The 17,201-nt window shown below is 56.6% G+C and overlaps 1 protein-coding gene across 2 annotated transcripts in view; it reads left to right on the forward strand.

Annotated features, from left to right (window-relative positions):
- Positions 1-17,201, forward strand: part of ASB2 (ankyrin repeat and SOCS box containing 2) — a 41,627-nt gene that overhangs the window by 13,648 nt on the left and 10,778 nt on the right. The window contains exons 3-7 of one of the 2 annotated variants that reach the window (XM_066342658.1): positions 5,045-5,143; positions 9,375-9,538; positions 10,563-10,718; positions 12,035-12,280; positions 15,209-15,380. In XM_066342658.1, the coding sequence (XP_066198755.1) occupies positions 5,045-5,143; positions 9,375-9,538; positions 10,563-10,718; positions 12,035-12,280; positions 15,209-15,380 (837 nt within the window). The remainder of the gene's footprint in view (positions 1-5,044; positions 5,144-9,374; positions 9,539-10,562; positions 10,719-12,034; positions 12,281-15,208; positions 15,381-17,201) is intronic. The other variant, XM_066342660.1, reaches the window with a different exon arrangement.

The raw sequence follows: 17,201 nt of genomic DNA on the forward strand, positions 1-17,201 counted from the left end.
CCAAGCCTTGGCCCACCGAGGGCCCCCTGAAGGGCAGGCCCAGCTCTCCGTCTCATGGAGAAAGCAGTGAAACAGGGATCCCAACGTTAGCATGATGGGCCAGCCAGAGTGCGTCCCGGAAGCTGGGTCCTCAGTCTCTGAACTTCTGCATTTTATTTAAGTTTACATTTCCAAGAAGACAAAGGAAGAAAGCAGGAAGCAGGAACTTGCTTGGGCTGATGTGTGTGCACACTGGGAACAATTAAAATCGGGCCACCCTCACTTACTGTGCCCTGCTGATGTGCCAGCCTCCTGGCACCTGGATATGAATCAGCCCTGGTCCCTGCCCTCCCCTAGCTTGAAGTCTAATGAGGGCAAAGGCACAGAGATACATAATGACCCAACAGGAAGGGGGCAGCAAAGGGGCTTGACTCGCTTCCAGAGAGACACAGATTAGGTCTATTCACTTAGTCAAGGAGGTGGGCTTTGCAAGATGAATAGGAGTTCACCAAGCAAGCTAGAGGAAGCAAACGACTTTGAGCTTCAGTTTGCTTACTTGCAAAAGAGAGCCAATGACTTCTCCTTCACAAAGTGGACTAGAGGATGGAATGAGATGCTTTGTGCCATGTTCCTATCACAAGGCTTGGCACATAGCAAGAGATCCACAAATCTCACCTCTGAGAGGGGAGGCGGAAGTTGCAGCGGGAATTCCTGCTCTGCTCTCTGATTCCTCTCTGGCCAGCCCAGAAAGGATGGCTCAGTCAGTGGGTGAGGGAGAAACAGTTCTCACGGGTGGTAGGCTGATTCCAAAGACCTGTGGGGAGGCGGTGGAGGTGGCTATGCCCTGTGAGCTCTTCCTCTCTCTACCCAAGAGGGCAGGGAGCTGGTTCTCCGGCAATCTGAGGTCTTGGCATGCAGCCTCACCGCACCGGGATTACCACGTGAACTGTTACTCCTCCAAGGGCTTTGGTTTGTTTGTTTTGTTTCACTGATTGAAATTGATCAAATGTCTACTGTGTGCCAGGCACTGAACTCATGACACCTGTGGTCACTGTGAGCACCAGAGAGAGAACAAATATAGGATCCAGGCACAGGTGTGGGTCTCCCTGTTAGCTTCCTCCCCAGGTAAGATGCCTGCCTGGCACCGCGTTCAGCCAGGTCAATTCTGCACCCTCCTGGGGCTGGCCTAAAACTGCTCAGTCACACAGGCAGGGCTCACTGAGAAGGCAGCAGGCATCGTCATCACGCTCACTGAGAAGGCAGCGGGCATCGTCATCACGCTCACTGAGAAGGCAGCGGGCATCGTCATCACGGCTCCACTCTCTTCCCTCCCGAGTCTGAGGCCAGGACCAGCTGGACGCCAGGACAGGGGCAGCTGGGAGCTGGGTGATGGTGTGCGCTCCGGGCCCCCGACCTGCCCACTGCACGGAGGACAGGATCCCTCCCCCACCGGGCCGCTGCGAGGGCATGACCTGCGCCCACATCCCGCCAGGCTCCTCGCACCTCTGATGAGTCAGCGGGGTGGTTTTCCCCTGCTCGGCACCTGAGACGGAAGCGGGGCCGCAGCCGGAGCCCAGAGAGCACGGCACGCAGCCTGCGCCTGGCTTCCCCTCCGGCGTGGGGCTCGCAGCTCAGCGGTTCTGAGCACTCACCCTGCCTGCCCCGAGCACCAAGTTCACCTCCCATTTCAGGTTGTGTGTGTCCTTGTCTGGCACCCCACTGGCCCCAAACACTTCAAGGATCAACAAAAAGAAGTGGCCAGTTGGTCAGCATCTCCAGGCCTTAGCACAGGGCGTGAGCCAGCCGAGCGGGGAAATTTTTGTTGAATAGACTTCAGTTTGTCTGTTTCCTCTTTTGTGAAGGGGGACAATGGACAGGAGGCACAATTATAGGGGCTGTCATTGAGGCCAGCCTTTTGCCACCCCCACTGGCTTCTCTGTCTCCTTGTTGCCTTTGGCATTATTATGCCATCGGAGAGAGGGCCTCGTTCTAGGTGGGTCTGGGTCTTTACCAGGGCTGAGTGAGTACCCTGCTAAAAAGCACTCCAGTCCCGGGAGAGAAGACGTCTGCGTTTGTTTCTTAGTGACCTGCGTGTGTGGATCTGCGTGCGGTGTTTTGTTCTCGCTTTACCGATGCACGGATGCTTCTGAACCATAGCGCCCACGGCTGGATGTGGAGAATCTGCTCTGTTTGCCCTTGACACGTTTCTGTGGCTCGCAGAACACGGTAAAGTGCCTTGGAGCTTAGTAACCTGTAATAACATTCCATTGATATTTAAAAGAATGGGAGGCCACGCATGGACCGATGGTGAGGGTGGCTGGGACTGCAGGGTCACAGGCAGACAGAGCCCACCCACGCCCCCCCGTTTCCAGGGCCAGGAGCACGCACAGATGATAACGCTGAGCCCAGGGGCTTGCGGGCGGATGCGGTCCCTACGTCTGTTTGACACACTGAGTTTCCACCCGAGTTCACCTCAGCAAGGGCTCCCGGCTACAACAGCAGCGGGGAAGCCCCTGGTCTGGCCCTTCCTCCCCTTTTTGCAAAGAAGGAAACTGAGGCACAAAGCGGGGCAGGGGCTTGTTCAAAGTCTCAGGACCAGTCGGCGTGGCGGCCTTAGAGCTGGAGAAAGGACAGAGGCGGGAGGTGACCGAGACCCTGGAGGCGGGAGCGCAGTGTTGACGACTCGGGTCCACTCACCCGCTGCAGCTGTGTGAGAGCCGGGGGCGGCCACCCGCCTGGCACGGCCCAGGTTTCCTGGTCTGTGGAAGGTGGGGACGTTGGCACCCACGTCCAGTGTTTATGAATGAAGACTAACGGGTGAACACACACAAGGGGCTCGACCCAGTGGCAACACGGCAGGAAGGAGGCAGTGACCAGTAGACGGGGGCGAAGGAAGGGAGAAGGTGGTCTCGTTAATGCGGATGACGAAGGGGGCCGCCTGGAGCCCCCTGAGATGGGCGGAGGCAGCGCAGTCAGTGTCCTCCCTCCTCTCTCTGCCCACTCACCCCTTCCACCGTGTCCTGGCCCCGCCGAGGCAGTGCAGTCAGGTGTCCTCCCTCCTCTCTCTGCCCACTCACCCCTTCCACCGTGTCCTGGCCCCGCCGAGGGGATCCACAGAGTCTTTAGAGTCTGGCTCGTCCTGGAATAGTGTGGGTCCTTCTCAAGGGCAAGTGTCTACCGCTCCATGCGGCCAGAATGTCTTCCTCAACCCACAGGGCGCCGCTCCCCAGAGGGGCGGCCAAGCCTGCTGGGATGCCCACGGTACCGGGGCCTAACCTGTTGGAATTAGGGCCAGTAAAGGCCCCGTGTCCCATTTTCATTACGATCCTAACCAATCTAGATTTGTGAAGTGGCTGTCACACCATCTTTCACCCCTTCCATCTTCAAAATAGCCCAGTGGGGCGGGGAGACTGAGGCTCACAAAGACAAAATAATGATCAAATTAATGGTGGACGTGATTGAGCAACCCTGTGCTGGGCCTTCTACTTAGCACTTTATACTCTTCGCTCACTCAGACCTCACCAGCCATCTGAGACCGGGCTCTTCTGGAAACTAAAGCCCGGAGGAGTTCAACCTGTCCGAGGTCACGTGGCCAGGAAGCGCCAGAGCCTGGACCTGAACCCCTGTCGGTCTGCCTCCCAACCCGGGCCCCGACAGCCTCGCCTGGGCATCCTCTGGCTGTAACCTTTGTTCAGCCTATCCCCAGCCCTGGCCCCGATAGCCTCACCTGGGCAGCCTCTGGCTGTAACCTTGGTACAGCCTATCCCCAACCCTGGCCCCGATAGCCTCGCCTGGGCAGCCTCTGGCTGTAACCTTGGTACAGCCTATCCCCAACCCTGGCCCCGATAGCCTCGCCTGGGCAGCCTCTGGCTGTAACCTTGGTACAGCCTATCCCCAGCCCTGGCCCCGACAGCCTCGCCTGGGCATCCTCTGGCTGTAACCTTTGTTCAGCCTATCCCCAACCCTGGCCCCGATAGCCTCGCCTGGGCATCCTCTGGCTGTAACCTTGGTACAGCCTATCCCCAGCCCTGGCCCCGACAGCCTCGCCTGGGCATCCTCTGGCTGTAACCTGTCTACAGCCTATCCCAGCCCTGGCCCCGATAGCCTCACCTGGGCAGCCTCTGGCTGTAACCTTGGTACAGCCTATCCCCAGCCCGGGCCCCGACAGCCTCGCCTGGGCATCCTCTGGCTGTAACCTTGGTACAGCCTATCCCCAACCCTGGCCCCGATAGCCTCGCCTGGGCAGCCTCTGGCTGTAACCTTGGTACAGCCTATCCCCAGCCCTGGCCCCGACAGCCTCGCCTAGGCATCCTCTGGCTGTAACCTTGGTACAGCCTATCCCCAACCCTGGCCCCGATAGCCTCGCCTGGGCAGCCTCTGGCTGTAACCTGTCTACAGCCTACCCCAGCCCGGGCCCCGACAGCCTCGCCTGGGCATCCTCTGGCTGTAACCTGTCTACAGCCTACCCCAGCCCGGGCCCCGACAGCCTCGCCTGGGCATCCTCTGGCTGTAACCTTGGTACAGCCTATCCCCAGCCCTGGGACACGGGCCCCTCTCATGAGGAGCCGGCGAGGTGGAGGTCGGGACACAGACCCACTTGGCTTCCAGCTTCGCTCCCCTGTCCTCCACCCCATAAAGGTCTTGTCCATCCCTGTTAGGAGCCGGCCCAGCCAGCCCTGAGGCTGGGCCCCTTGCATCCTGGGACCTGCTGCTGACACTTCTCACATCCTCCTGGGTGAAGAATGTCACCTTGTTTCATATCTGCCTCCTGTGTGGTTGGCTGGGGAGGGGGACCTCAGGAGTGGCGGTGAGGTTAACCTCATTGTTGTCTTATATGGTCATTTAAATCTCCCAGGGCTTCCTCCAAGGGCCAAAAATAATCTGAGACCCAGCAGCTGTGGCCAGCGCACAGAGGAGACCGGGCCATCTGCTTTGGTTCGGAGCCCTGTGCCTGTCAGTCTCTCGCTTCCACTCGGCCTCCCTCCTCGGTCCTGCCTCTGGCCATGACCCGCTTCTCCTATGCAGAGTACTTTTCCCTCTTTCACTCCCGCCCTGCACCCTCCAGGTCCACGGTGCCTCCCGAGAGCCAGCCGGCCTCAGCTCCCATGGGCCTCTTCCAAGGGGTCATGCAGAAATACAACCACAACAAGACCTCCCAGCTGGCGTAAGTGACCCCGGGGCTGCCCCCAGATCGCCCAAGCTCACTCTCCCAACTGGGGTTGGTGGGGTGGGGTGTGGGGTGTGGGGGTGAAGCAGACCAATAGCCCTTAGGGGGGGGGTGCTCTGGAGGGATCTCCCAGGCACACCCCTCCCTGCTGTGTCCTCCTGAGACCCAGCTGCTCCTGCTAAGCTGGTCTTGGTGGTCAGAGAATCTGTCCTCAAACAATTGCCAGCCAGGCTGTGCTTGTGATTAACCCCTCAGTGCCCCCAGAATGAGCTCTGTGTGTTGGATTGGCCCCATGGGGTTTTGGATCTGGGGACCTAGCAAGAGGGAGACTTGGGGAGATGCCCTTAGAAGCCAGAAGCCCAGAGGAGTGCAGTGCCCAAGTTAGGCCACCACACAGCCTCTGTTTTTCTCACTTTCCCCACCCCCGCTGCCACTGCGAGGATGGGGAGGGGAAGGTTTGTTTTGCTTTGTTGCCTTTCTTTGATAAGTGTCAGTCGCTAAAATCCAGAAACAATCCAAGCTGCAGGAGAGGTTCTGTTTGCCTGGCACCAGGGTACTGAGCTCGGTGTGTCTGTGGGAAACGGCTTGATACTATTCGCTTCTCTGCTCCCCATACTGACCTCAGACGCAGCTGAAAGCAAAAGAAGGGCCCCATCGCTGGAACCCCCACTTCCGCGCCCAGTTACAATGCAGAGAGGGAAGCCAGCAATTGCCCAACGCGTTGTTTCCCCTTCCCAGCCCTTCTCAAGCCCCCACCTCCTTGGCGCTGCAGGCGGGATTTTCACTGTGGAGAAGGGAAAGCCAGGTCCTGGTCCCAGCACTGCTGAGGTCTTCTGTGTGACCGCCCCGGAGTCCTGTGCCTCTCCCAGTTCCCTTGTCTGTGAGAGAGGCCAGAAAGGACAGCGTGGCCTCCAGGGTCCTGCTCAGCGCCTTGGCTTGGATGGCCTGGCACCCCAGCGGCCACCCCCACCCTCGGGGCGGGGACTCTGGCTGAGCCTGTAGAGAAGCCTTCAGCAGGGGGCACTCGAGAGCTCCAGGGTCCTCACACCACAGCGGCAGAAGCCCTGCCTGAGTGGCGGGTCCTGAGAGCGTTCCCCTGAGGCCACACACCGCCCCAGGCCACGGGAGCAGCCAGCCTGCCCCCCTTCCACTTTCGCTGCGGTCCCTCAGGAGACCTGCCAAGGACACAGGACACATACCCCACTGGGGCCTTTCCTGACGCCAACAGGGGTTGCTGTGGCCGCTTGTAAGAGGAATTCATCAAGGTGACAGTGATGGCGTTGATGGGGACTTCTGGGCTTATCTGGTCAGTTACCCGTCGTCCTTGCTGGGTCTGTAACTTAACTGGCATCTGTGCTCTGAAGCTATTAATAACCAGAGAGGCTGAGAGTCAGGAGGAAGTCCGCTCACGCTGGAGGAAGCAGGGGGAGTGTGGAGGGGGGCCCTGCGGACCCTCAGGGCAGATCCTGGCCTCTGACAGGGGTGGGGCCCCGTCGCACTGCTCTCACTTCTCCATCTGGGAAATGGGACCAAGTGCTCAGGATGCTCCCCAGGCACGGATCTGGGAGCCATAGCGGTGGGTCTGGGAGCCATGGCAGTGGATCTGGGAGCCATAGCGGTGGGTCTGGGAGTCATAGCAGTGGGTCTGGGAGTCATAGCAGTGGGTCTGGGAGCCACAGCAGTGGGTCTGGGAGTCATAGCAGTGGGCCTGGGAGTCATAGCAGTGGGTCTGGGAGCCATAGCGGTGGGTCAGGTCTGGGAGTCATAGCAGTGGGTCTGGGAGTCATAGCAGTGGGTCAGGTCTGGGAGTCATAGCAGTGGGTCTGGGAGTCATAGCAGTGGGTCTGGGAGCCATGGCAGTGGGTCTGGGAGTCATAGCAGTGGGTCTGGGAGTCATAGCAGTGGGCCTGGGAGTCATAGCAGTGGGTCTGGGAGCCATAGCAGTGGGTCAGGTCTGGGAGTCATAGCAGTGGGTCTGGGAGTCATAGCGGTGGGTCTGGGAGTCATAGCGGTGGGTCTGGGAGTCATAGCGGTGGGCCTGGGAGCCATAGCAGTGGGTCTGGGAGCCATAGCAGTGGGTCTGGGAGCCATAGCAGTGGGTCGGGTCTGGGAGCCATAGCGGTGGGTCTGGGAGCCATAGCGGTGGGTCTGGGAGCCATAGCAGTGATGGTCTTTGCTGACTCCAAGGATGGGGAGAAGGGAGCTCAGTGAATGCATGTATTCGTGCCTGAATGAATGAGTGGATGAATGAGAGAATGAATGGATGTGCTTTAATGAGCCAAGCAAAGGAGTGATCATCTGTATGAGCCCTGAATTATTTTTGACATTCCGAGTTCTAAATTGTGCAGGCATCCCCTGCATTACTCCTTCAAGTAAGTAAGTCTCTCAGCTGCTGAGAGTCCTGGGCTGAGGGTAAGCGTCAGGAGCAAGGAGGGGAGTGGGAAGGACCTCAGAGAGATGCTCACTGCAGAGCCCCCCTCGGAGGGGTCCGTGCCTCCACCGCAGAGCTGCTCAGAGTGCAAACGAGCCCCAGAGGTAAAGGTGCTCTGTCAGCTGGTCAGCGCTGGAGCACTACGCTCAGGGCAGGCATTTCATTATCGCCGACACCTCCCGTGGGGCCGGTTGTCCATCCCGCTGGAGGCTGGCCCTGTGTGCCCGAATCCTCCTGGTAGAAGTGGTCTCGAAGGGACCCTCGGTTTCCCTCTGTGGAAGCAAAGGAGCTTGCCACGTTTCAACCAGTTTCTGTAGAGTGTCCCTACATGGCGCCCGACTTGGAGATTAAAGTTGTGCAGACACCCCAGGAAGCCACAGGGGGACGAACCCTGCCTAGGCTTGACCCAGACCCACTTACCTCTGCAGGCCGGGGCCTCCTCCACGTGCTCTCAGGAGGCCGTTCCAATGGCTCTTTCAGCAAGGTGTAAATATAATTCCCAAAGAAACAAGCAAACTCTAGAAGGAATGAAGGTGTGAATACCTGTTAGGGTTTGTAGGTTCTTAATTCTTCCTTTCTCCCTCTCTCCCTCCCTCTGTCCCTCCTTCTCTCCCTCCCTCCCTCCCTCCCTCCCTTCCTCCTTTCCTCTCCTTCCTTTCCCTTCTTTCCCCTTCCTTCCTTCCTTCCTTCCTTCCTTCCTTCCTTCCTTCCTTCCTTTTCCTTCCTTCCTTCCTTCCTTCCTTCCTTCCTTCTTTCCTCCCTCTCTCCCTTCCTTCCTTCCTTCCTTCCTTCTTTCCTCCCTCTCTCCCTTCCTTCCTTCCTTCCTTCCTTCCTTCCTTCCTTCCTTCCTTTTCCTTCCTTCCTTCCTTCCTTCCTTCCTTCCTTCCTTCTTTCCTCCCTCTCTCCCTTCCTTCCTTCCTTCCTTCCTTCTTTCCTCCCTCTCTCCCTTCCTTCCTTCCTTCCTTCCTTCCTTCTTTCCTCCCTCTCTCCCTTCCTTCCTTCCTTCCTTCCTTCCTTCCTTCCTCCCTCTCTCCCTTCCTTCCTTCCTTCCTTCCTTCTTTCCTCCCTCTCTCCCTTCCTTCCTTCCTTCCTTCCTTCCTTCCTTCCTTCCTTCCTTCCTTCCTTCCTTCCTCCTTTCCTCTCCTTCTTTCCCCTTCCTTCCTTCCTTCCTTCCTTCCTTCCTTCCTTCCTTCCTTCCTTCCTTCCTTCCTTCCTTCTTTCCTCCCTCTATTCATTCCTTCCTTCCTTCCTTCTTTTCTTTCTTGCCACAAATATTTATAAGCCCCTATTAAGGATCAGCCACTGAGCTGGGCCCTGGGAATTAATTCACACGAGATCAAGATAGAAAGACACTGTCCTCAACTTCCTGGAGCTCACAGTTCTGTGGGGGAGACAGGCAGGAGTCAAGCAATCATTCAGAAACATGTGAAGGCCAGTGGTTATTTGAGGGCTTATGACCGGCGCCAGGGAGAGGCTGACCCGGGCAGGCAGGCTGAGGCAGCCGTGATGGAGCCAAGAGCTGGAGGGGCCAAGGTCAGGGCCGAGGTTGGGGCTGAGATCCCAGGGCACACCCACGTGGGTCAGGAAGGGTAAGTCTCCTTATTGCAGAGGACAGTGCTGCAGGGGGCTGAGCAGCTGTCCTAGACCAGCAGGACAAACAGGGCAGGGGGATCCCACAGGCCTCATGGCTCCTGGCCACCAGGAGGCCCCGCTTCCCCAGGGGGCGGGGGAAGGCAGCCGGGCCCAGCCTCTGCCCTGCCTGAGCCCTGAGCAGTGGCCCACCCCTTGTTCCTCCAGGGTGGGCCCTGTGCTAAAGGCCATCAAGGAAGACGATGAGAAGGCCTTGAGGGCTCTGATGCAGGCGGGGAAGAACCTTGCAGAACCCAACAAGGACGGCTGGCTGCCGCTGCACGAGGCGGCCTACTACGGCCAGCTGAGCTGCCTCAAGGCCCTGCACCGAGGTGAGGCGGCCGGAGGCGGGACTGAGACCCAAGGGCCAGCGCTCTGTCCTCCTAGAGCAGTGGTTCTCAACCTTTCTAATGCCGTGACCCCGCAATACAGTTCCTCATGTTGCGGTGACCCCAAACCAAAAAATAATTTTGGTGGCTACTTCATAACTGTAATTTTGCTACAGTTGTGATTCGGAATGTAAATACCTGATATGCATGATGTATTTTCCGATGGCTTTAGGCGACCCCGCCGGAGTCGCGACCCACAGGTTGAGAACCGCTGTCCTAGAGCTCCGTGTTCTCTGCCCCACAACCTGGGTGAGGGGGGCGAGGCCAGGTTGTCACCCCTGTTGCAAAGCGAAGTCACCAAGTTGGGAGAGGAAAAATGGCTGGTCACCCTATTGCAACAACCTCCCCAAACTCTCCAGGCCTCTCAGGATGGGAGAGTCTAAGTCCTAGAAAAGTAAGAAGGGAGGGCTAACTTCAGGGACAGCCACTGCCAGCTTGTACTAGAATGTTCCAGGGGCTGATCTGGTGTGGAAAATACTGCAGCTGTGCCTGTGCCCTCCCACACTGTCCCCCACTGCTGTGGGACTCTGGGCGAATCGTGCCTCCTCTCTGAGCCTCGGCTTCCCCCGAGGCGGGTGTGGAAGGGTGACTCCTGGAGCAGCAGAGACCCGACAGCCTGCCACACTCCCGCGCCCGCAGAAGACCCACCTTCCAGCACTGGCTGGTGGACTGAGAGGGAAAGACAGGGTCATTCACAGAAGGAGGAGGCTCAGCCAGGGAAGGCTTCTCGAAGGAAGTGGCATCTGAGCCGGATTAATACGACCAGGAAGCTAAAACAGCCCTGTGAAAGCTACTGAGTCCAGGGCCAAGATGACGAGGGCAATCTGGGTGGTAAATTTAGGCAGATGCCACACAAGTCTGTCCTTGGAACTGGGAGTAAATTACGACCACCTCTGCGTTGAGGTGGGGCACTTGAGGGGGGTAGGTATCTTCCTCCTTCAAAAGCGTACCTCTCTGTCCTGCCCAGCGTACCCAGCAACGATCGACCAGCGCACCCTGCAGGAGGAGACAGCCCTTTACCTGGCCACGTGCAGGGGCCACCTGGAATGCCTCCAGTCCCTGCTCCAGGCGGGGGCCGAGCCTGACATCGCCAACAAATCCCGAGAGACACCGCTCTACAAAGGTGGGTGCCCCTGGGGGGCTTCCCCGAGGAAGGGTCCAGAGACTAAGAGGGCACTTGGGAGCATTGCATACCCACCCCACCACCCCACCACCCCACCACCCCATGGAGTCTACTTCGAAGGGGCAGCCTCACTCAGATGTGTAACTTAGTCATTGAGTCTTTCACTCGTGCACGTATTCCGTCCACATTTCCCAAGGCCTCCCGTGCACTAGGCACACCGAGGAGCACTGAGGGCTTGGAGTGGAGAGGAACCACCCTCGCCTGAGTGTTCACGCAGTCCAGTGGGCGTGGACGCACAGACAACAGTCAGCTAAGGGCAATGAAGAGTGTGGCTCAAGGCACCAGGGAACACGTGCAGGGTCCCTGACACCGGGGAAGGACACTCACAGGAGTCCCTGACACCGGGGAAGGACACTCACAGGAGGGTATACCTGAGCTGAGCCCGAGCAGGAGGGATCTACCAGCTGGACAAGCAGGGGAACAGCGTAGGCAAAGACAAAGAGGAACAGGAGAGAGTTTGTACCCCTGGGATGTTTGAGAAAGCCCACAACTCCTGGCTGAGTCAGCACATCACCCGAGGACACTGGCTCCCCCAGAGCTGATACTCACAGCAGCAGGCACCTGTTGACTGCTCGCTCCACGCCGGGCACTGACTGCCCTTTCATTTCCCCTCAGAGTCACCGGCGTACGAGGCAGGCAGGTTTGGCCAGGTTGAGAGAGACTAGATGAACTGTATTCAGAAGGTAAATCTTACCCCAAATTAAGTGGGCAGCCTTTGAGGAGGGGTTTTGAGCAGGAATATGACACCGTCCCCCTCCTCTGGCCCTGGCCATGTGGCAGTCTGATGCAGGTAACTTTGGAAGGAAATATGAGTTCAGGGCATCCAGGAACATTCCAGGGGACAGAGATTTTCTGGGTTTGAATCCCAGTTCTGCCACTTACTATCTGTGTGACCTTAAACAAGTCACTTAACATCTCTATCTCATTTTCCTCATCTGTGAAAAGGGATAATAATGCTATGTATTAATATTTAAAGGGTGGTTGCGAGAATTAAATAAGTTAATCATGTAATGGTGCGTGTGATACACACACATCAGCAAACACTATTACTAGTTAGTATCACTGTTACTTTCAGCTGCATATCTTAGGCAGGGACTAAAACTTAGTGCAGACCCAATGGCTCTTTGCCGGGTGAATAGCTGATGAGTGAGTGAGTGAGTGAGTGAGTGAGTGAATGGACAGACGGACGAATGCAGTCTCGGCTGGCCAGGTCCCGCACGGGCCCTGCTGACCGCCTCGCTTCCCTGTGGGCACAGCCTGTGAGCGCAAGAACCTGGAGGCGGTGAGGATCCTGGTGCAGTACAACGCAGACACCAACCATCGCTGCAACCGGGGCTGGACGGCTCTGCACGAGTCTGTTTCCCGCAATGACCTGGAGGTCATGGACATCCTGGTGAGCGGGGGCGCCAAGGTGGAATCCAAGAATGCCTACGGCATCACCCCCCTGTTCGTGGCGGCCCAGAGCGGGCAGCTGGAGGCGCTGAGATTCCTGGCCAAGCACGGTGAGTCCTGAGGATCCCTGGGTCATGGTGCCGAGGGGTACAGCTGAGAAGGACCTCCGAGATCAGCCCTAAGGGAAGACAAGTTCAAGTGTCATTGTGTAGACATACTGTGATTGAGTGTCTTCTGGCAGTGCGGTGTCGAGGATTCTGGGGTGTGTCTAGGCTCAGCAGGAACCATGTTGAGATCCACAGGGATCCCTGAAATTAGGCACCAACTTGGGGGGGGGGTGGCACACCTGTCACACATTTGCGATCTCTAATCGAGCTCAACATCCTTGCTCTACAATGAGAATCTGAGGCCCAGAAAGGGGAAGTGAGTGCTTTATAGACACACGGCGAGCAAATGGCAGGACCAATCAGACCCTTGGTCTCCTGACACCCCAACCACTTCTCTTCCCACCGTGTCACCCTTCAGGGCCAGAGGACCCTCAGACAGCATCTAGATCCACCCCCCCCCCCGGGGTGGGAAGGTGATTTGTTTAAAGTCACACGGCAAATTAGTGGCAGAGCTGGGATTTGAACTCAGGTCTTTGTACTCTGCCTATAAAAAAAAAATTTAATTTACTTAGTGGAGAAAGTAAAACAATATTGCCTTATGTGTCCCAGTCTGCTAGCCTGAGACAGTGGCAGGTGTTCTTTTGGTTAAAGGGCATTATATTCTGACCTCTCCCAAGAGCACCTTTGGTTTCTTTTCTCTCTCTCTCTCTCTCTCTCTCTCTCTCTCTCTCTCTCTGGGAAGCGACCCGCCTCCTCTAGCAATGGAGAGGTCAGAGGTAAGCCAGACCCTGGGACAGATTGGAATAACTTGTTGAAGACCTACCATGTGCCACACTGTGCTATACACGAACACCGATCAGCCCCCTGTGGTTTTCTCCACAGCTGTGTGAGATAGGGCAGCGTCCTCATCCCATTTTATAGATAAGGAGACTGAGGCTCAGAGGGTACATGATTGGTCCCAGCCAGAGCCTGGATTCTCACCCCATCCATCTGACCCCAAACTGCACGTCCTTTGCATTCCACCTGCCACCCTGGCCTCATGAATGACCACTGTGGAACTTTGCTCCGACAAGTGTCCACTTAGCCTGTGCCTGGGCAGTTAGGAAAACAGACCAGGGATGAATCTGGGCCGACCAGCTGGAGAACACGGGCACAGGCTGGGTCCAGGGAGACCAGGCCCCCGAGGAGGCTGGGCAAAGGGCAGGGTGCTCAGCGGGCGGGAGCCGGCTAGCTCTGCTCAGCGGCCACGCTCTCCTGCCGACAGCCCGAGCCAAGGTCTGCTCCCTTCGTGGGCTGAGTCCATTTCCAAATCCAAATATTTTTTCTTGTGTGAGCAGTCAGCTTTGTTAGCGGGATCCTGATGCATTGAGAGCTCCTGGTGTTAGGGCTGCCCGCTGACGCCCCTCGGGGGTGGGGGTCTGACCCCTTCCCTGTGCCCTGACCCCTCCGTGCGGGGTGACTGTCATTTGCCAAACACCTCCTCTGTGCCAGGCACGGGGCAGGGAGACTGTCATAGGCCACTCAGGCTGCCACCACAGAGCACCACACACTGGCTGGCTCGTGGGCAACAGTTTCTCACAGTGCCCGAGCCTGGAAGGCCAAGCTCAAGGGGCTGGCGGATTCGGTGACAGATGAGGGCCTGCTTCCTGGTTCACAGACAGCCATCTTCTTCTGTGCCTTCACGTGTTGGAAAAGTGAGAGACTCTCTGGGGTCCCTTTCATTATTAGGGTACAAATCCCATTCATAGGGGCTCCGGCCTTGTGACTGAATCACCTCCCAAAGGCCCCACCTCCTAACACCGTCACATTAGGGGGTAGGTTTCCACAGATGCACTTTGAGGGGGGGAGGGCGCATTCAGTCTATTGCTGACATTTACTCTCACGGTAATCCCAGTCAGTAGGTCCTATTATTCCTGGCCAACAGATGAGAGAGCACGAGGCTCCTAAAGGCAGCCGGAGGCCACGGCCGTTGTAAGCCAGGAAACCAAAGCTTCACCTGGTCGCTGTCCGTCACCACAGGCCTGTGCTCCTTCCACGAGACCAGAAACCAGTCATCAAAAATGTGAAAGGACCAGAAAGCCCTACCTCAGCCAGATGGCTGGAGAGAAAGGAGCTGTGGCTAATGAATGCTTCTGACTTCAGCCCTTACTGACAGTCCACTGCCGTCTCGGTCCTGTTTCCTTCCCAGACCAGGGGGCACCGGGGAATGGAGAAGCCGTGTGCCAGTCAGCTCTCTCCCTCCCTGCCAGGACACGGAGCAGGTGTAGAGACTGGGCTGAGGGGACACTGTCGCCAGGCCGGACCCCTCCTCCTTGCAGCATAGAGTCGTGTCTTCTTCAAAGGAGACAGGAAGTAATTCTGTCTTATTCTTGAAATGGCAGGCAGGGAATTCATTGGGATTTGTTGTTGGGGTTCTCCTTTCTTAGGGGTCCCTGTACTGTCTCAGAGCCGTGAGGGTTTCCTCAAGGCAGGGCCCGGGTCCTTTCACATGGAGAGAGGGTTAAGAGCATGGCCTCTGCCATCAGACCGTTTGGGTTCAAGTTCTGACTCCTCGTGTATGAGCTGGGTGGTCTGAGGCCCGTTGCGCCGGCTCCCTGTGCTCCCTAACACAGAGACCAGAGCAGCACTGATCACACAGGGTGACGTTGTGGGTTCAGAGAGATAGCACTTCTGATGCACGGTGCCCGGCACATGGTAGGTGCTCAGGAACTGTCAGCATCGTCAAGGCAGCTTTTCACCTCCAAGAGGCCTCTGCTCAAGCCGGCAGGCCCCAGGGTCGCGGTGTTATGAAAGAGAGCTGGGGGTTGCCCCAAGTGGACCCCTCCTCTCTAAGGATCCAGTGTGTCACGGCGGTTAGCACAGCCCAACATGGACATTGCGTCAGGGACAGTGACCACCCTGGTCACTCACCGAGCTGCCCTTCTTTGCCAGGCGCTGACATCAACACGCAGGCCAGCGACAGTGCCTCGGCCCTCTACGAGGCCTGCAAGAACGAGCACGAGTCCGTGGTGGAGTTTCTGCTGCTGCAGGGCGCGGACGCCAACAGGGTCAACAAGGACGGCATGCTCCCGCTCCACGTCGCCTCCAAGAAGGGCAACTACAGGTCAGCCCAGCCCCAGCAGCACCCGCCACCCCACTGCGGGGCCCGAGTGTCCCAGCCACAGGATGAGAAAGGCTCAGCCAGAGAGCAGGCCACCTCTGGTGGAAAGGAGGAAAAGCACTTAGCAGTTTGCAAGCTAGAGCGAGTGCCTCAGCAACAGCAGTGACAATAACCACAAAGCTGACACGTAGCACTTACCACCGCTTTCCATTATTAACTGATTCAGTCCTTTTGACAACTCCACTTTAATGACCCTTTTAAGAAATCTACTGAGGGAGAGAGTGTTATCTCTGTTTTTCAAATGAGGAAGCTAAGATAGTGGTCCCCAACCCCCGGGCCGCAGACCGGTACCGGTCCGTGGGCCATTTGGTACCAGTCTGCAGAGAAAGAATAAATAACTTACATTATTTCCGTTTTATTTATATTTAAGTCTGAAAGGTGTTTTATTTTTAAAACATGACCAGATTCCCTCTGTGACATCCGTCTAAGACTCACTCTTGACGCTTGTCTCGGTCACGTGATACATTTATCTGTCCCACCCTAAAAGCTGGTCCATGAAAATATTTTCTGACATTAAACCAGTCTGTGGCCCAAAAAAGGTTGAGGACCACTGAGCTAAGACACAGAGAGGTTGAATGACTTGCTCCAAGTCACACAGCTTGTAGAATGCAGGAATTCACCTATTCCCAATGTCACATCTATAGGCATTCCACTCAAAGGGCCAGATATGAGTCTGGACTAGTGGATATTTCTGGTGGGGATGCAAAGATAACCTCTCGGGCCATTAGCAAGCATGCAGCAATGCTTACAACAATACAAATAATACCAGTGGGCATAGCTAGCCTTTACTGAGCACTTACTATGTGGGGGGAGATCAGAGATGCTTATATGCTCAGGGAGCGATGTGGTAGGAGGCAAGATGCATATGTGAACACACACACACACACACACACACACACACACACGCATTCACGACAGAATGACAGAGCATTCCACAGTAGTCCCAGTGCATGTTGGAAGAAGAGGTGGGCTAGAGCTGGTCCATACTGGCTTATATGAGCCAATTCTTCACACTGACAGCCTGAAATTGGCCGTGGTAAGAGCATGTACACCACAGACATTGGTGCATGCTGCAAATCATGGCCAGCCAGTTGTTAAACCTCCACCAGCACCACCTCCAGCTGGAGGGCTTAGGAAAGACTTGCCCAGGAGGGGGATCTCCAGCTGCCCGTGAAGGATGCCCAGGGCCCAGCAGTTTCCACTTGTCTAGTGTCCCCCACGCTTTAACCATTCACAGATTTTCTTCTTGATTTGAGACATCTATAGTCTCATTGCTTAGAACTTGTTTTCGAAAGGAAGCATTTGTCACACGATTAAATTGTTAAAGTTGCTATTTTACAAATAATAAAAAGCCCTTTCACCTCAAACCCCATCTCATGGAGAAGAAACCCAGGTGGCTGCATGTTGGGGGTGTTGGCTGTCTTTGCTAAGGCAGAGGGCAATGGGGTGAGAGTGCCATCCCGGAGAATGAAGCAGAGACACAGAGGTCCCCAAACCCCGCTCTGGAGGCTGGCTGTGCAAGCGACAGCCAAAGAAGCCCCTCTTTGCCCCACGCCCGATTCGTGCACAGAGGAGACCCTGCCTCCTTTGGACCACATAACAGCCTACAAGGCAGACAGACCTGGATTTGAATTCCTGCTGAGGCCATGGGGCACGCTGCTTAACCTTTCTGAGCCTCAGTTTCCCCTTCTGTAAAATAGGGCTGCCGGGGTTGTTGTGGGGGAACTGGTGAGATGGATATATGTAGATATGGACTGGAAACCA

The sequence above is a fragment of the Saccopteryx leptura genome, chromosome 6 (genome assembly GCF_036850995.1).
Source record: "Saccopteryx leptura isolate mSacLep1 chromosome 6, mSacLep1_pri_phased_curated, whole genome shotgun sequence".
NCBI lineage: Eukaryota > Metazoa > Chordata > Mammalia > Chiroptera > Emballonuridae > Saccopteryx > Saccopteryx leptura.